At 38.1% G+C, this 19,919-nt stretch overlaps 2 protein-coding genes across 5 annotated transcripts; one reads left to right on the forward strand and one right to left on the reverse strand.

The window, feature by feature from the left end:
* The first annotated feature begins 7,461 nt into the window (after nucleotides 1-7,461).
* LOC121991770 (VAN3-binding protein-like) lies at nucleotides 7,462-11,271 on the forward strand. 3 transcript variants are annotated; one of them, XM_042545793.1, is made up of 8 exons: nucleotides 7,462-7,803; nucleotides 8,006-8,119; nucleotides 9,766-9,924; nucleotides 10,021-10,159; nucleotides 10,248-10,499; nucleotides 10,581-10,630; nucleotides 10,710-10,767; nucleotides 10,843-11,271. In XM_042545793.1, the coding sequence occupies exons 1-8, from the start codon at nucleotides 7,534-7,536 to the stop codon at nucleotides 11,049-11,051; spliced, it is 1,251 nt and encodes a 416-aa protein (XP_042401727.1). In that variant the 5' UTR covers nucleotides 7,462-7,533; the 3' UTR covers nucleotides 11,052-11,271. The 3 variants fall into 3 exon arrangements, with proteins under 3 accessions (XP_042401727.1, XP_042401725.1, XP_042401728.1); XM_042545791.1 differs by having other exon boundaries at nucleotides 9,766-10,159; XM_042545794.1 differs by having other exon boundaries at nucleotides 7,783-7,897; nucleotides 9,766-10,159.
* Nucleotides 11,272-11,609: 338 nt separating this feature from the next.
* On the reverse strand, nucleotides 11,610-12,521 carry LOC121989887 (calmodulin-like). Of its 2 annotated transcripts, none has more exons than XM_042544188.1 (4): nucleotides 12,383-12,521; nucleotides 12,129-12,286; nucleotides 11,970-12,050; nucleotides 11,610-11,872 (listed from the first exon to the last, which is right to left on the reverse strand). In XM_042544188.1, exons 1-4 carry the CDS (start codon nucleotides 12,453-12,455, stop codon nucleotides 11,744-11,746), a joined length of 441 nt encoding a protein of 146 aa, XP_042400122.1. In that variant the 5' UTR covers nucleotides 12,456-12,521; the 3' UTR covers nucleotides 11,610-11,743. The 2 variants fall into 2 exon arrangements, with proteins under 2 accessions (XP_042400122.1, XP_042400121.1); XM_042544187.1 differs by having other exon boundaries at nucleotides 11,610-11,878.
* Between the last annotated feature and the right edge of the window lie 7,398 nt (nucleotides 12,522-19,919).

A 19,919-nucleotide genomic window follows, 5' to 3' on the forward strand; every position in this document is an offset into this window, starting at 1 on the left:
ATTGTAGGTCATTATATTTTCGAAAACGATTATCAAATAAATGGTGAGACAAAGAAGATTTCATTTTCACCTCGATCTTAATAAAAGTAAATAATAATTTTAATGCCGGAGAATTTTGATTATTTGGATGGAAGTACCTCAGTTGAATGGAGCCAGAAAAACAATAATTTTACAAGTAAATTGTTTAGCACACCTAACAAAATAAAGATGAAACTAAAAAAATTAATTAAAGTTAATTATTGCAATTAAAGTAATGATTAGCCAACAATGCACGTTACAATACCAAGAATATTACAACACATGGATCTATATATATAATTGAAACCCTAATTCGACCAGATCAACGTACTAAATTAATGCTTATTTTCTAATATCTTATATAAACGCTCAAATTAACATATATCATCCTTCTATATTTAGTTGGGCGGGCATGGACCACCAGGATTATTGGGCGTGTAGGTGCAGCCAGATGCACCTGAAACAGGCGATGAACCCTTCATGAGTTCCAATATCATGAGTCCTCCGGCCTCAGTGACGATGTCGAGCGGCGGCATCGTGCGGCATCCGTGACTTGACAATGGTGATGCTGCAAGGAGGAGGAAGACCATGAGCCAATAGTAGTTCATTGCCATGGCCTCGAGAGATTGATCAAGATGTTTTAACTAGCTAGCTATAGCACTTTAGATGGTTGTCTATGGAACGCAATGTGGTGCGACGAAGTTGACAGTAGTTAACTTCTTTGTGGGGATTCAAAGTTAGGCTTGTAATCAAGGAGGATGTCAACTACGTGCTTCAATTACGTACGTAATGAAGGAAAAAAAATTGAAGACTTGGACTGGACCGGGATAATTAACAATATGAATCTGAAATTATATTAATTGTTGGAAGTCAATTGGGCACAAGGTGACTTGGACTGTGCTTGTTATGTGCCCCTGGAGAAGAATGTTTGGCATTGAATGGATTGGAATGAAATTAAAAGACAAGTGCAGACTCATTAGTCATTAGTTGAGCTATAATTGATCGACTCAAGAACAAACCTTGCATACACATCGTGACGTACAGAATGTGTTGGTAGTAAATTAAATTAAATCAAATTAAATACTAGACGTGGAAATTGGAGTTTCTTGGGTCCTGACCGTTCATCTTCTCCGCATGACGTTGCTGCTGCATCGACATGCATCTTCACGAGCCAGCGACTGTGCGTGTGTCAAATCGCCAACTACCAGCACACCATCTTAACTCGACAATATCCAAAGCAAAATAATTAATTTATTATTATTATTTTAATTTTGTCTGGTTAAATTTTAAAAAATATTTAATAATATTTCTAGCTAGCACAATACAAATTATTTGCATCAGGTGTTAATTATATTATAAAATTAAGAAACCACAATAAATGAAGAAAAGCGGGTCCCAGGGTGCGGATCACATCGAACGCACGTGATCCTGCCTCGTTGAATGGCATAAGACAAATCCCTCATTAACTATATTTAATATATATATATATACATCGTCTCGGAACAATAAGTCAATAATATTGCACTTTAATAATTCCAAATTATCACTGTAAACGATGTTTAAAATTTAACTAATCAGTAAAATAGTTGGATGAGATCGATACCAAAGTTGTTCTCAAAATTTAGATTTTATCCTCAGCTTTTATAATCTGAATTACAATATCAATATTATGTAATTTGATTATATTATAAGACCAATATTTAATTAAAATTTAAGATTATATTTGATAGGGTGTACATTATAATGCTGATTATTTTATTATTATTTTATTTATTTTAATTTTAAACCTGTAATGTAATCTCGATTACAAAAGGTAGTGAAGTTTTGTAATCTGGATTACAAAGTAAATACTATGTAATCCGATTACATTACGAGACCATTGTTTAACTAAAATTTGAATGCCGAATATACCCTTAGTCAGCCGTCGCCCGCCGCCCGCCCGTCGGCCGTCGCCCGCCCGTCGGCCGTCGCCCGCCCGTCGGCCGTCGCCGCCACCGGTCGTCGGTCGCCGCCGACCGCCGCCACCGTCGTCGCTGTCGTCGGCCGGCGACGATCGCAAGCTCTGACAAAGGTGCAGCGACCGTCGGTAGAAGTCGCAAGATATTTTTGTCATTTTATAATAATATGAATTACATTCCTTATAAAAAACAATGGATACCAAACAAAATAATGTAATCACCCTTGTAATCAAAGATTACATACATTATATTACCACACGTAGTAATGTAATCAAGATTACATTACAAATTTGATTACATTACAAACTCGATTACATTACACCCAACCAAACGTAACTTAAGTGTCAAATATACTCCTTCTATTTTTGACATTAACTGGTCACCGACATCGCTTCCGACGCTGCCTGCTACCCGTTGCCGTTGTCGACCGCTGCCGCCGCAGCCGCCGATCATCGTTGTCGGCCGCTGCCACCTCCAGGCACTATCGGCCATCGCCGCCACCCACTGGCCACTACCGTAGGCCACTGGCCATCACCATCGGTCACCACCTCCAATAAAGGTGCGACGACGACTGTCTCCAATAGAGATCGCAAGATATTTTTATCATTTTATAATAATACGAATTAAATTTTTTATAAAAAATAATGATCATCAAATAAAAGAATATTATATTATCAAACATAGCAATGCAACTAAATATTACACTATATTATAATTAAAACTTATTGCGTTACAAGATTTATTACATTATCCCAAATTAAACATAGTAGTGTAATGTACATTGCGTCCCTTGTGAGTCTTTCCCACCAACTGAGCTGGCTAGCTTGATGGCTACAGGCTTGATTTGTACCTGAGGTGGGGTACCTGAATGTTGGATGACCCTAATGCGGCTGGATCACAAGAACTCGACGTGAATCTCACTAGGGATTTTAATGCTACTACGCGAAAAGATATAATAAGATTCATCGATGCTAGACATTGTTTCGTAACCCAAATTGTCTGCAATCCACTCGATATCGCAATCAAGAGAAGAAGACAACATTAAATGAATGAAAGTTTTCGAGCAAATTCATTAAGAGGTGGGTGCGAGACGTCAAGCATTTTGCATCATGCTAAAACGAGGAGATTGTTGGCATTATATTTATGCAAAACACCGGCGCCACTGTTGAACCAAATTAAATAGATTGGACTGGACGATCACAATGAGCCAAAAAAAAAACTCTCCTACGTTTACATTCCGCATGGAAACAAAGTTGGCTGTTCCGTTCACAATGAAAGGTGGGTCCTGATTCAGGACACATGTCTCCTCACCTCACTGTCACTACCAAATGAGAGTCGTCTAAGATTATAGATCTTACGCTACATTCATTTGTCCCGTGCCACCTCAATATAATCTACTTGTGAAGTGTCTAGCTTAAACATATTGAGAACTCAACTCACAGTTGAGAGGGTGACTCTGCCCGTAGTCACTATAAAACAGATGAGGGGAAAAAACGAACTGTGTCAGTGGCGATTAGTGGCACTGTGTGGAGGTCTTACGACACAACATTCTTCAGTACTCCTTGGTTTCAGTAGTGATGATACATACCCAGATGCTTTTGTCTCCTCGGTGATTTCCTCTAGTAAACCTTAAAAGGAGGGGGGAAAAGAATTAAACACACAGGGTTTGCAATGAGATATATATGCATGTCTGGGCTGTGTGTTACTACTCTGCTCGAGAGTTTTTCATCTGAGAGTGCAATCGAGCTTAATTAATTAACTAGAAAGCAGTTTCGGTCATTTCAAACAATGTTATTAAAATCTCTCTCTATATAATTTTTTAATAATCTAAATATTCAATTCTTCGAACCAATTAATTTTAGAGATTATTAGTCCGATTGTACGAAAGTTTTCGACTAACCACGTACTAAAATAAATCGGAAAGCTCTTATAGAGACCAATTTAAGCAGCCAATGTTTTTAAAATTGTCATCGAGAAAAATCTCAATCATTGTGGCAAAAGGCGAATACGCTCGCCCCCGCCAATCCGTCCCAAGGCCAACACGGAAGAGGTAAATCACGGGCGGCTACTAGCCTTTGGAATAGTGACTAGCACATAAGGGAGGTATTTACCTCGGTTTTGCCGAGATTCGAACCCCAGACCTCATTGTGACAACACCTCATACACTAGCCACTAAACTCATCCGAGGGGACGAAAAAAAAAAAATCTCAATCATGTAGCATATTCCTATTATATCCTCTCCTTTATCAATAATCAACAGTTATGATTTTGTACGTAATCGCGAAAGATGACACGCTAGTTAAGCGGCGTCGAGGTTGGCTGCAGGAAGACTCCTATTGTATCTTCTCCTTTGTCAATAGTCAACCGTTATGATTCTGTACATAATCGGAAAACATAGCGCGCTGGCTAAACGACATCGAGGTTGACTGCAAAAGACTTTGAGCTGAAGGGAACTAGTGCCGCGATCGAACTTGCGTGTCAAAGAGTAGAGCTAGAGGAAGAAAACCTAAGTCACCAGGCCAGGGAGAGGTCCCAGCGCAAGTACTCCGACTCTCAAATTAAACAGAGAGCTAAATGAAAGGATGAAGAACGAGGATAACGAATAGTGAACTCTGATAGCTTAGGGCATCTCCAATCCATCACCAAAACACTAAATTTGATGTCAATTTGACACCAAATTGCTCCAACCCATACACCAAAACTCATCCCAAATATGGTGATGTGAATAGTGCAACACCATATTTGGTGTTGCACTATTCACATCACCATATTTGGTGATGGAGAGATTTTTTTATTTTTAATTTTATTATATTATTATAAAATCAAATGTAATTAATTAATAATTATTATTTTATTTTTCTTTATTTATAGTATAATTAAATGTAATTATTATTTATTATAAATTTAAATTAAGTGCATTTAATAGAATATTTAAATTTTATTATGTATATTTGTAAATATTTAATTTATTAAAATTATTATTTTAATTATATTTAATATATTTTAATTATAATTACATTTATAAATTATCACTAATTTCATAAACATAATACAATAAAATATTAAAAATTTTGATATGCATAAATATACAATACATTACCCATTATATTGACATACAAAATAAAGATAGTAATGACATTAAATTAAAATATTACTAATACAAACTTAAAAACATAATTAACTAAGCTTAACAAACAAGTACATGGTACAAACGATACTAATAAAGCACACATAAACTTAAAATTACTTTAATAATATTATAATACTAATATTCAGGAAGATCACTCCCCATTCCGCTAAAATAATTATGAAATTACCCAAAAATATTCATAGGATTCTGAGATTCTTGATCTTCACCTTGATATTGATTAAGTTGTGATCCTTCTCCCTGTATTTGAGATGTTTGAGATCCTTCTCCTTGATGTGCAGCTGAATGATATCCTTGTACTTCATTCTCTTTTGCATAATTCTAATTTGCTCATTACGAATATATTCACGCATCATCGGGTTAGAGATCGAGTTCAATTGAGCATTTATGGGAACAATATAGTAATTCTGAAAGTTAAAGTCTTGTAATATTGTATTTTCAATTAAGTATCCTTGTTTGTTTTAAATATAAAATAGTAAAATATTTTATCCTAATTGTGTGTGATTTTATAATATTTTTAAAATATATTTATGCCCGAGTAATTATATAATAAAATTAAAAATAAAAATTATATATATATATATATATTAATTAGTTGGATAATAAATTTTAAAAAATTTAAAATATCAAATATTAAGAAGTATTCATTTTAAATATAATAATTATTATATTAAAAAAATTAATAAGAATTATAGAATATTCTTTTTTGGTGTGATATGGTGATGATGGGTTGGAGTTGAAATAGTGTTTGGTGTTGAAATAGCACCATTTTGGTGTGAAAATTGTACCAAATTTGGTGATGTGCATTGGAGATGGTCTTAGTGTACCTTCACTTATAAGTGGAGACTCCTTATATAATATTATTTTCTCCCTGCACGAATATCAAAGTGCTTCTAAAATAAGACTGACTATTTTAACATTCTAACAACTTCTCTAAAATAGATCTATCATCCCTATGTTTCACAAGATAGAAGTTTTTACTATACAAATTATATGAAATATATTCCCTTGATTCTCTAACAATAATTACTTACAAAGCGTTAAATATTAGACGATTAGATTGATAATCCAGAATTAAGTGATTCTATGTCATACTTACGAAAGTATTAATAAGAGTCTTGAAAGCATATTCTTATGAGAGGGTAGAGCTTAATTAAGAAAGTGTCAGTAATTTCAGACAACATTAATTATTGAAATCTATTCTATTTAATTGTTTATCAAAGATGGAGAGAGTAATTGGTTTAAAATCCAAACCTATAAAATTCCTACGAATTATCTGCAGTGGTGCAGTGTGCAGAGCTCAACTCGAGTCAGCGTGGTGGTCTAAGGCTGCTGTCGTTAGCACTGCCAAAACAGCAGTCTACGCCTGCGAATCACCATCACATCACATAGAACACAGTGTTGTACTTACTGCCTCCCATTCTCTTGTCCATTGGATCTGGTTAGGCTTGATCGATTGCACAAGTACATCGTTTACTGTAAGCTCAAGTAGCCATTCATGGCTTCATTGACTTGCACAAGCTACGTCTGGGTGCGTTTTGATCGAGGCACATTGCCAGCATCACATACATATATTTTTTTTCTGTATTAATCAATTATAATTTTTTAATTTATCTTCTCATAAACTGTGAGATTGGATTGATAAGATTCGGCAGAATCTCAGTAACAAACTTTTTAATTAAGAAAAATATATTTTTAATATTGTCGATCTAAAATATTTATAGAAACTTCTTTGATCATAGTATTGTCAATTCTAAGATACGGAACTAAAAAGAACTATATTTTTTTTATATAAAACAACCATATAAAATTAATGATGAGAAAAATTCATAATAATACGATGTAGCTATGTCTTGAACTCTAAATTACTGATTATTTCGCTTGTGGAATTATTAATAAAGTTTGAAATTTTTTTTAGTGTAAATAGAAAAAAGGACATTAACGTAAATATATTTTAGGCTTCACCAAAATTAGTTAGTAAAGGAGGAAGATTTTTAATAAAATAGTAAAATATATATACTTAGTTTATAGGAACATCAAATATGCCAAAAATTACAAGGTCAATCTTAAATTGCTTTACACTCCTAAGTAATTCTGAATTCTATTAAACAATAATTATCTTTTTAATGGACATTAATTTTGAATTAAAATTATTATAATAATGTTGAAAAAAAACTTCACTACTGAAGTCCATTGAGAGGACCGGTTCGAACCGGCTTTTTTGTTGTGATAATTGATTAAACCGTCCGGTCCAATTCGGTTCCAAAACAATGTTCTTACCCACCTGACCACCTCCCTCGCCTCTTTCTTTACTCCTGCTATAAAAGCTCACCATCTCTTCCGTCTCACTCACTGCTTCCGGTTGTTATTATAAGTACTCCGCCACCGAGGACTCCCTCCTCCACCGCCATGGACGATGCCCGGTCGCGCTGGGAAACCGGTGGCATACGCCTGCCGGAGCTCCCCAAGGACCCCATGGATTTCCTCTCCCGCTCCTGGAGCGCCTCCGCGCTCGAGGTCTCCAAGGCCCTCGCGCCGATGCATCCGCTGCCGACGATGCAGGAGACCATCCCCGAGGAGGAAGACGAAGAGTTCTCGCCTGCCATCTCCGGGAACCCCTTCTCCTTCGCCTCCTCCGTCACATCGCAGATGGTTTTGGAGCGAATAATGTCGCAGTTGGTGGGGTTTTGGTGCCCTAAAATCTGATCTTTTCTACCGATTCAAACTATCCGAAAAGGAGATTTTAGATTTCGTTTCTGTTTTTCGAAATTTGGTAGTACGAACTCTTAGATCTTTTATGGGAATAATTTGTCCATCACATAGATCGGATTTCTTATTGCTGTTGCTCTGTTCTTAATCCCATGCTCTTGGACAATGGCAGGAAGTGTCTCCTCTGGCATCTGGCCGTCTTTCTCACAGCAGCGGCCCTCTCAACGGCGGAGGATCGCTCTCCGATAGCCCTCCAGTCTCCCCCTGCGAAATGGATGAGCTCAAGGTCCTTTCTTCTCTCCAACATTAACTACTCCATCCTGTCGTTATTTTTCTATCATTTATTTACTTTGTTCAAGAGACTGTTTGTGTTGTTTTGTTGAGGTAAGTCAAAGATAAATGGTAAGAAACAACGTATTCACTACTTCAGATGTTATTTTAACCCTTGTCTGGTGTCTAGACTATAGAGTCTACCACCAAGGACCACCTTATGGTGTGTAATTCACGGACATCGGCGAAAAAATGGATTCTTTGGAAGTTGGAGGTGCACGGAAGACAAAATCACCAAACTACCAAAATGCCTTCTGTTAATTTTCATAGAGGGGGAAAATCAGGGAAAGAAAAAAACAAACACTTTCTCTTCTTTCGATGCAACACCTGGTAAATTTATTAGCCTGATAGTTGTTAAATGGCTGTTTTAGTGTTCTTTAGTCAGGAACTGGACCGAGGCCTTCGTCATTTTTCTTGTTTGCAGATGTTTCTCCACTATTTTATGCCATTTCTGGAATTCTAGTCCTCCACTTATCACCTACTATACCTAAGATCCTTAGGTATTCCAGGAGTTGGTAGCCAATTTTTTCACCCAACAGTGCCACTAATATTCTTTACAGTCTCTGTTTAGTGATGGTTCTATCCTTGCAATCCATGATTTGTCTTGGCATAATGAAGGTGAACTGTGGGTGGACATAATCAAAGATCTTGAGAGTAAAATGTAGAAGAAAAGGTTGGTGTTGGCATGAGAGTGAATAAATGAGGTCACTTATTATGCTGTTTAGTATTGAGTGAAACCAAATTATGCGTCCTGATGAATAAAATAAGCCCATTTCTTTTGTCATGTTGCTCTCTGAGCAAGGTCTGCGTTTGGCTTACTTTAGGGTCAAAGAAACCCTGTTGCCTTCAGTGCTTGCCTGGGCAAAGAAGCAACCCTTGTCAGTAAAAGCAAAACAGCTTCTCAGTTCTTTGCCTCCTCCATCTCTTTATTTTCTGCGCTGTTTGCATGCCTTGTCCTTGCTGACCTATTTGGTTCCTTTCATCGCATGGAATATGAAGCTTAACATTGCCATTTAAGAAGTTTGTCCCTATCTACCAACTCGAATTAGGAATTTTGCATCTGCTCTCCAATGATTCTATTCTCTGGCCAATACCATGCACAAACGGTTCAGCTAATCCTTCCCCACGCAAATGTTTCTTCCTATTACTGAACACAAGTCGGCACATGCATTGCAAAGTAGATGTAAAAAACAAATTAAAAAAAATTATTTTGCTATACGCATTACTATCTTAAAACTAAATAAGATTAAAAAGATTTATTAACTCTGAGAAATGTGTTACATCTAGAATGAGTAGAATTAGAACATAGAGTATTCTAGGAACAGTTTATTAAATGCAAAAAAAGAAGAAACATTAAAGTACCTAATTCTTTTCAGTTGGTTATTGATTTGAATGTTTACTTGGCAGCAAATGAAAAGGCCAAAATATGCTCAAAGCTTTTAGTATGTATTATATAGATGTGTTTTTTTATATTGAAAATAGTCCTCTTAATGATTAGTTATGAAAGAAATCAGATTCAGGACATATATGGCTGTAGGCTTATATTTGATCAGTTACTAAAGAAATGAGTTTTTTTGGTTTTGTGACATGTAACCAATACAGTCGCACCAGGGCAGTAACACTCCCAAGCCACAGAACTATAGAGTAACCAGCAAGACCGTAGGAAGGTGGCTCAAGGACAGAAGGGAAAGGAAGAAAGAGGAGACCCGAGCACAGAATGCACAGCTTCATGCTGCAGTCTCAGTAGCTGGTGTTGCTGCAGCAGTTGCAGCTGTTGCGGCTGCAACAGCTGCTGTTTCTGGCTCTGGAAAAGATGACCGTGCCACCAGGATTGATATGGCAGTCGCATCAGCTGCCACTCTTGTGGCTGCCCAATGTGTGGAGGCTGCAGAGTTGATGGGTGCAGAGCGTGAACACCTGACTTCTGTTGTTGGCTCTGCTGTTAATGTAAGGACTCCCGGAGACATTGTTACTCTCACTGCAGCTGCTGCCACCGGTAATGACAAGTTTAACTTTGCAAACATTTGAAATCAGAATTGGTTGTTCATTCGGATCTAGTTTATGAAAATTTAATGGATTGACAGCACTGAGAGGGGCTGCAACCTTGAAGGCAAGGGCACTCAAAGATGTGTGGAACATTGCTGCGGTGATACCTGTAGAGAAGGGAACACTATGTAATCACAACCACCAACGCCAAAGCATTCGACAAAAGGAACTAGACAGCAATGGCAGAGATTTTAATGATGAGCTTATTCCTGTGGAAGATAACTTCTTCGGCATTTGTAGTCAGGAATTCCTTGCTAAGGGGACTGATCTCCTAAAACGCACTCGAAAAGGTTTAGACTTTCAGATGCAAAGCTCAAATTTTTAAAGAGAATCGATGTTTGAATTCCTTATACGAATTGTTCAAATTGTAGGGGCACTTCACTGGAAGATAGTCTCAGTTTACATCAACCGCTTGGATCAGGTACATTGCTGTATGTTGTTGATCAATCAAAATGATCAATAAATGCTAATTCTGATAGATGAGGGCGCTCTTTCCGTAGGTGATGCTGAAGATGAAGAGTAGGCATGTTGCCGGTACTATTACCAAAAAGAAAAAGAGTAAGTTTCCTCACACGTTTGAAGACTTCAATTTCTTCATGTGAGGCTTACTGGTGTGGTCTCACTCAATTGCAGGTGTGATCATAGATGTCTGCAAAGACATCCAGGCATGGCCGGGCCGGCACCTCCTCGAAGTCGGCGAGCAGCGTCGGTACTTTGGCTTGAGGACAACAGAGCACCGCATCATTGAATTTGAGTGTTTGAGCAAGAGGGACCATGAGATGTGGACGCAAGGAGTGGCGCACCTCCTCAGCATCGTTAATGAGAAGAAGAATATCATTTGACTGCGGCCGCTGCCGACACTTAACCAGATCCAACTCTAGATCTGAGGAGAGAAGGCTGTGCATGACCCACATGAATTAAATGGCGAAGCTGGAAAAGAATGATTGCCATCCATTTGTAAAGTGTCAGAATATATAATTTAGATCCTAATCAAATTGGATACTTGCTCTAAATTTGTTGAATGTTTGGGTGTGTCCTTTTTAACGAGATCAAATTGGAGACTGAGATGGATTCAAGTGATATAGTTCAAATTGGACAGGTACTTTCACCCATTGCATTGCCACTTCGTGTGTTGGATGATTTCAAAGTCTTCAATTATGTGGTGGGATTCTTAGGGTGCATTTGGTTTACATATTTTTCATTTTCTATTTTCTAAAAAATGCATGTTTTTCAGAAAATAAAAATAGAAAATACGCAAATTAAATGCATCAAGATTCTTAAATAATTATAGTCTCATCCAGACTCTTAAATAATTATAGTTAGATTGATTTTATAATTTAATTGTAGTTTTGACTACAATTAAACAAATCATTTACCTAAAAAATATGATTATAGGAAGCTTTTGATTCATTATGAAAAATGATTGTATTCTGTATTTTCAGTGTCTTGAAATACAGAAAAAAAAAGGTAGTGCCCTTCCAAAAATTTATAATAAAACTATACAACAACTCTGAAAATATTATCCCTATTCTCTTTAAAAAGACTTCATCATCTTGACAAATTCCTCATAGTTTACTTGCCCATCTCCATCTAAATCTGCCTCCTTGATCATCTGATCCACCTCCTCATCAGTTAATTTCTCGCCCAAGCTCATCATCACATTCTTCAGCTAAGAAAGAATTAAAGAACGCCATTTTTAGTTCATAATCTTCTTTATCAACTTAATAAACATACTAAATTAACATTAATGCAAATCTCACCTCATTCTTGGAGATGAAGCCATTTTGGTCTTTGTCAAAGACTTTAAATGCCTCCTTTAGTTCCTCTTCGGAATCGGATTCCTAATTTCGCGAATCATTAATAGAAAGTCATGTGCAAGTTATGCGCGAAACTATTAATGTTGTTTCACTACTACTCACCTTCATTTTTCTAACCATTAAGTTCAAGAACTCCTCGAATTCAATTGCTCCGCTACCGTCCGCGTCGACTTCACTTATCATTTCTTGCAACTCATCCTTGGTCGGTCTCAATCCTAGCGAGTTGATTATAGTCGAGAGTTCACCCAACGAAATGCAACCTAAGAAACCATTATAAATGTGATTTAGCATAGTTAAGCCCAAGTAGGAGATAATTAGAGGACAATTATATTAGAGGTAAGGAATCAAGAACAAACCATCTCCATCCCTATCGAAGAGGCAAAAGGTTTCGTGGAACTCAACCATTTGTCCGTCGGTGAAGAGTCTCATCGAAAAGAGATTTCCGAAACTAAACAAGACAGATTACAGATGTTGTTTGAGTGTTTGGAAATTTTGAGGCGTGAGAAGCTTTCAACATTCATGGAGTTTATATAAGATCGGTTTAGTCTGACCAATTCCCCATTTGGTGGTCAACGTCTTCCCATCTCGATCGTTTAATTGGAGAAGAAGTTAGATGAGATTTGGTCCGGTCCACCAAACCGAGTCGGTTTGGTCACGATTTCTCATTGATTTCCGCGGGCTCGCGTGTTCAATATTTGCAATTTCACCCGCATTCAATTGGATATTCCGTCTCGAAGGGTTTTGTTCGTCCCGTGGGGGCCGGATTTTCAAATTATGGAAAATTTAGCTAATTGAAGTTGTCGGTCAACGGTTCGTGGGCTGACTTTTGGCTCAGCAGTTTGACAACCTGATCGACGGATCTAACTTTTTTGACTTTCTTAATTTTTATAATGAGAAGAGTAATTTTTTTTCTTCGCACACGCATAAAAATATTTTTTTTAAAAAAAACAGAGGTGACCGTGTCGGGTTTAAAGGTTTTGTCCTTTAATTTAAGATGAGCAAATAAGTAGGATGATCGTGTCATTCTCCCATTCACCCCTCCATTAAAAAAATTCCCGGGCTCCATTTTATACGGATTCGGTTGAGATTTGAGTTGCTTATGAGATCTTTCTTTATTCGTTTTTCAGTCTATTGTATATTTTTATATCGTTGGTTGTTGGTCTTGCTGCAAATTCTAACATTGCCTCCATTTTTACAATAAAGTCAACAGTTCTTTCACCAATCTAAGCAATCGAGTCAAATACAAGAACATAAATTATTGTTTGTTTTTTAAAACAGTAATTTAATTTAAACATTGATCGTATCAATTGAATTAAATGAGTTAGATGAATCATGTGAAATGTGTTTTTCACATGTTCATCTCGATTTGACTGGTAAGTAGGGATTGAATTGTTTGTAAGTTAGAATTTAAAATTTCTATTATTTTTCAACTTAGCAATGAATATACGTTAGTTAAACAAGAACTAAAAGTATAAAAAAAAAAAAAAGTAAGGGACATAAAGAATTTACTTGTTTTGTAACTTGGATGGTTGCTAATCTAGGGAAGAATTGAGCTCATTAGTTTCTTTTTTAAGAAAGTAGTTTAATTTAAACATTGATAGTATCAATTAAATTAAATGAGTTAGACGAGCCATGTGAAATGTGTTTTTCACATGTTAGTCTCAATTTGATCGTAAGAAGGGGTTAAATTATATGCAAGTTAGAATTTAAAACTTCTATTATTTTTCAACTTAGCAATGAATATATGTTAGTAACAAGTAATAAAAGTATATAAAGAAAAGAAGGGACATAAGAAATTCACTTGATTTGCAACTTGCATTCTTGCTAATCCCACAAAGAATTGAGCTCATTAGTCTCCATTCTTGGAGGCATAGAAACCTCTTAAAGCGTTGAAAGTATGAACAATTAAAAATGAAGATTATAGAAGTTAAAACAAATGTGTTATTTTGAATTTCTAGGGCTAGGATTTATTTACAACCTACTGATTGAAATAACCATTTTGATGATGTGGCACTATTGGCGCCTGGACTCAATCCGAGTGCCCCCAGCGGTGAAAGTTTATCAGCTTCGCAATGGCTTGGAGATAAAATTTTATCCTCGCTTGGGTGCTTGGAGTGTTGCTGACATGGACCCAAGACCTATCCATGCTGCAATGGCTCGAAGAGACGCCCAGATTGGTACTAGGGTGACTTGTGCCTGGACCTGGTTCGGGCACCTAGACTTGGTCTAAGCGCTTGGACAAGTCAACTTCACATTGATTTGTCCGGTTTCTGCTCCGGTCGCTCGAGTAATTCTCCGACCATCCAAAGTTGAGCTCACATGAACCTTGTTGGTGCAATATCCTTCAGGTCAAGGGTGACCTGGTTAACCAAGCTGAGTCTTGGTTAGGGTTTAGATGTTTGACAATAAGATATTGATTGAAGAAGAGTCAAGTAGGTCAAGGTTGACTGGATACTTGACTGGGAAGTCCTAACTGGCAAGTTAGGCAGATGGAAGTCCTAGTGAGTGAAGCTAGGCAGAAGGAAATCCTGGTGAGTGAAGCCAGGTGAAAGTCCTAGTGAGTGAAGCTAGGCAGAAGGAAATCCTGGTGAGTAAAGCCAGGTGAAAGCCCTAGTGAGTGAAGCTAGGCAGATGGAAAAACCTAGTGAGTGAAGCTAGGTGAAAGTCCTGGTGAGTGAAGCCGAGCGCAAGGAAATCCAGATGGATCAAGGATGATCGGACATCCGGTGTTGGGAAGTCCAAGCGGTCAAGGATTGATGGATACTTGGCGAAGGAAGTCCGGATGGGTCGAGGTTGGCGGACATCAGGGAAGTCCAAGTAGGTCAATGGAGTGACCGGATACTTGGCACGAGAAAAGTCCAAGTGGGTCAGGATTGACCGGACACTTGGGGAGTCCGGCAGGTCAGGAGTGACCGATGCGAGGCATGATGTACCAGCAGTCAAGGTTGACCGGATGTTGGTTAGGAGGTTTAGGACTTGGTTTGGGCAAAAACCAAGGATCGATCCGTGGATCGATTCAGCGTGGATCGATCGGTGGATCGATCCATTCTTCCGTGAAGCTTCGGATCGATCCGTGGATCGATCCAGGTCCCATCGATCACCGATCGATCGGACGATCGCTTCAAGCGCGGGATCGATCCGTGGATCGATCGGCATCGAGTGCGGGCGCTCAATCGATCCGTGGATCGATCAAGCCTCCCGATCGATTCGGAACATTCGAATCGATCGGGATCCGACCGGTGCCGCAGGCGAGCGTGGTCTTCGGCATCTCTTCACAAGCTCTTCTCAGATTCATTCCAGCTCCTCCACAGCTCTCAACAAGCACGTGATCGCCAGTTCTTGAAGGTTCTTGGAGGCTTTCCAAGTCAAGAGGCGGATCTATTGCAAGAGGAAGAAGTTAGGGTTAGGGTTTTTACTGCACATCTTGTAAGCTTTTGCTTAACTTGTATTTCCCTTTCTTCTTCTTGTATTGAGAGTGTTGTAGGGCTTCTCCGCCTTTGGTAGTTACCATAAAGGAGTGTTATTCATAGTGGAGGGTGTGTGGTGTGGATCCTTGGATTAGTCACCTCTTGTGAGGTGGATACCAAGTAAAATCCTAGTGTTAGCGTTTTGTGTTTGTTTCTGTATTTTCCGCTGCACATCCAAGAAGAAACAAGCAACGCCAAGCGACGAGCACGCGACAAGCTATTCACCCCCCCTCTAGCTACTTTTGGTCCTAACAAGTGGTATCAGAGCGAGGCCGCTCTTCACCGGAATCATCGGCGGAAGGGTCAAGCATATCAAGAAAAGCTAGAGGGTGAAGAAGTTGGAGCAAATTCTTCAAGTTCAAGACTTCATCAAGCTCAACTTCAAGATGCAATTCCAAGATGGACTTGGATTTGACACAAGGGTGGCTCCACCATACACTTCCACAAGTTTTGATTCTTGGAGATCAAGAATCGAAAACTTTCTTATGATGGAGATAGAGCAATGGTTTGCTCTAATGGAAGGCTTCAAAGCTCCAACGAACTCCAAGGGCAAGCTTCTAAAGAAAAGCAGATGGAGCTCGGAGCAAATTCAAAGGGGCGAGGCAAATGACAAAGTGACCAAGCTTTTGGTCAACTTATTGCCTAGCCACATCTTGGCTCAAGTTGGAGAATTCGAAGATGCCAAGGAGCTTTGGAGCAAATTGGCCAAGCTTCATGAAGAGATCCCCTCCACTGTACGAGATCAAGAAGAATCCAGAGAGGGAGACTCTTTGGAGCAAGACCAAGAGGAGGATTCCGAGGTTGAGAGATGCTCAACCTCCGAAGAAGAGGAAATCCAAGAAGCTTCATCCTCAAGGGAATGCAACGAAGGGAACAAGGAGGAGCATACTCCTTGTTTCATATTCAAGATGATGAAGCCTCCACCTCTAGGATTGAGGGGAGCAATCCTTGGTGACACCGGATCAAGAAGAAGAAGAAGCTTCTACATCCGGGTCAAGAGAAGAAGAGGAGGAAGAAGCTTCTACCTCCACAAGTCAAGAAAAATCAAATGGAGGAGAATCAAGGTCCGATCAAGAGGAAGCTTCTACCTCCGGATCCAAAGAAAAAGATGCCACCCCTACAAGCAAAGGTATAAATATTTCAATTAATAATAAAATCATATTATATGCTTTGAATGTAGGGAACATGGGCACTACAAGAGCAAGTGCCCTAAATTAGCCAAGAAGAAGGGCCAAGTGGCACAAAAGGGCAAGGTGAAGCCCAAGGAGACCATCCCCAACACAAAGAAGAGCAAGGAGCATATAATATGCTTCTCTTGCAATCAAAAGGGGCATTATCGTAGTCAATGCCCCAAGGGGAAGAAGAAGGTCAAGGCTCAAGGAGGCACTAGTCAAGGGGAGCCTCCAAGGTAAAGAAGAAGGTAACATTTATTGAGCCTACTCCTTTACATTATGGTAAAAAGCATGATAGGTCTAACTTTTATCATTTTAATGCAATTTACCATAAGAATAGAAAGCATGAGGGCTTTAAGGAAAAGCATGTGGCCCTACATGCTAAGACTATCACTCCTAGGGTTAGGAATGTAGGTAAAAGTCTAGGCAATAACTCTAAGGATTTTAGATACAAGCCTAGAAACCAAAATGCTCATGGACTTAATGAAAAACCAAATACTAAGGATTTAATGATAGAAAATCAAGTCTTGAGATCAAGACTTGATAAAATGGAAAAGACCCTAAAAAGGATGGAAAATATCCTAAAAGGGCAAAATGAGCAAAACCTAGGGCTAGGAAAGTCAAAGCCATCAAATAGCCATAGAGGTTTGGGATACAAACCAAAGGCTAAGAAGGATGTGCCTAGTTATCATAGGGTTCCATATAGTTATGGAACAAACCCTAGGTTTAGTGGTCAAGTCAAGAATACTAGGGAAGTCATCCCTAAGAGTATTTTTGCAACCAAAGTGACTAAGACTTCTAAGAAGTCTAAGAAAGTCACGAACAAGGTCACAAGGGAGGCTATCCCTAGGGTTGACCTAGAAAATGTGACCAGGGCTTCTAAGAAGCCCAACAAGGTCACTAGGAAGGTATCTAGGGAAGTTATCCCTAGTGAGTACCTAAAGCATCCAAGGAGCACCAATAGGTGTTGGGTTCCTAGGAGCATCTTCTCTATCCCATAAATGGGTTAGAGAGTGTCAACTCCAATTAGAAGGGTAGTTAACCCAACTTTGAGGAAATTGACACTCAAGGAGCATTTTCAAGGTTTTTGTTAACCTTTGAAAATGAAATGGAACTATTATTTACCCATTGAAAGAGTAAAATGTGCCTAGTGGTGAAAATTTGATTTTAATCTTAAAAGGCACATATTGGGAAATTCATAAGAGCTACCAAGTTGGGATTTTGGTACGTTCTTAGAAAATTAAAGGAAATTGAAGCCTTATGTTGAAGTGCTACTCTTGTGGAAAAATGAAATATGCTAACATTTGAGGATATGCTTAATTTCGACTGGCATAAATTAATCAAGGGAATTAGAAATGCCAATTTAGGCTTTGACATTTTCTTGAAGCACTTTAGGGCAATCTAGGTTTAAGTTGTAAGTTTAGCTAAGGTTTTAAGGATACTTAGATAGTTAATCTAGGTATATTTTATTTATGCTAAATCTTGCCATGATTGTTTGCTCATCATATGCCATGACATCATGTCTACTTTTGCATTCATGACTTATTATGAAAAATACAAAAATACCATGTCATGACATTCATACATCATGTAGTTATAGGATATTTTCTTTTGAAAATTATTTCCTTTTGATGTATGCCATAACATTATCATGCATTAAGTTTAATTTCTTGTAATCAAGGACAAATGGCATTTAACAACACTTATTAACAAGTGACATCCTAGGTGGGTGTTTAATATCTCCAAAATGCCTAGATAGTATGCATGATCCCTAGATTAGGGCAAAACCAATCTCTACATCTCACAAAGACTATAAGGTGACTTGTATGTGCTTTAGTGCACATTAGATACAAGTGAGATGTTAGGATGATGAACAAAGCTCAAGATGTTGATTTAGTGCATTTTTTTGAGTTTTAGGTTCATCAAAACACATAGTTATGTGTTTTCCCATCATTGGGAAAGCTAATGTACAAGTCATGTGCATTATGCCCAAGGAACATGATGGGATATTGGTTTTGAAAATGTTTTTAAAATGTTTTTGGAAAACCTTGGTGAAGGCTATCTTTTGATAGTAATCACCATTGAATAGTTAGACACAAACTTGAAGAAAACACTAAAGTTTTTGCAAGTTTTCAAGTTTGTGTCAATCTTTGAAAATATGATGTATTTTCATAGAAAACTATTTTCCTTGATAATATATGCCCTAAACAATGTCTACACGAAATTTCATAATTTTGGATTTTGTAGAATTTTCTAGGGTTTCATTGAAATGGAATTTCAGCAACTATCGAGCTCGATCGATCCATGGATCGATTGAGTGCTGAATCGATTCATGGATCGATTCAGAAGGCATTCAAGAAGCTGGATCGATCAGCCGATCGATCCGGTGTCTGAATCGATCGATGGATCGATTCGAGAGGTTCAATCGATTGGAACCCAACTCCAATCGATCCAAGTTGCTGATTTTGGCTGGGAAAGCTGATTTCAGCACTTTGAACCTACTTTAGTCTAGGTAACCTTTCCAAACCCTTAAAATACATTTGTATACATAAAAAGGGGTGTTTTCGTGATGAAAATAAGGATGGAATGGTTAAGGAAGACTTCATTGAAGTTTAGGTTGAGGTTTGTTTCAAACTTTGAACATTTGAACCTCAAAACTTCTAAATTTGGGTTTCCTAAAGGTTTAGGATTTCCAAGTCATTGTTGGTGCAATGACAGAAGTTACCACCATGTCTTTAGGGGGAGAGACTCTTTAAAGGCATGAAAATTATTTTTCATGAACCTTGGAAGGTGGTTAACCTTCTGTTGTGAACTTGCTCAAGGTTGAGCATTTAAACTTGAAATGGGGATAAATGGGGAGTGGATATCCTCATCATTTCAAGTGGCAACTCAAGTGGTTGAAAATGCTCAAGGTTGGGTATTTGTCAACGTTGAGGGAGAAGTTAAGGATAATGAAGGGTATGGGACCTTCAATATTGAGTTGATCACAATGAGTGAAATTGTGATCACGATGAGCAACTCTTCAGGGGGAGAGTCTTCAACAAATGGAGTTGTTGAAGAGTGCCCAAAATTGGAGCATAGGTTGATGTGTGTCCAAAGACGGGTTGATGTTTTTTTGTAAGGAGTTGATGTGTGCCAATAGGGGGAGAATGAAAGGAAGTAAGTTAGGTTTTCATTACCTAGAGGGAGTTTGCCCTCTTAGGGGGAGAATGAAAAGCTTAATTTATGGGTTCATTACCTAGTGGCATGAAGAA

Source organism: Zingiber officinale, chromosome 6B, assembly GCF_018446385.1.
Source record: "Zingiber officinale cultivar Zhangliang chromosome 6B, Zo_v1.1, whole genome shotgun sequence".
NCBI classification, from domain to species: Eukaryota; Viridiplantae; Streptophyta; class Magnoliopsida; order Zingiberales; family Zingiberaceae; genus Zingiber; species Zingiber officinale.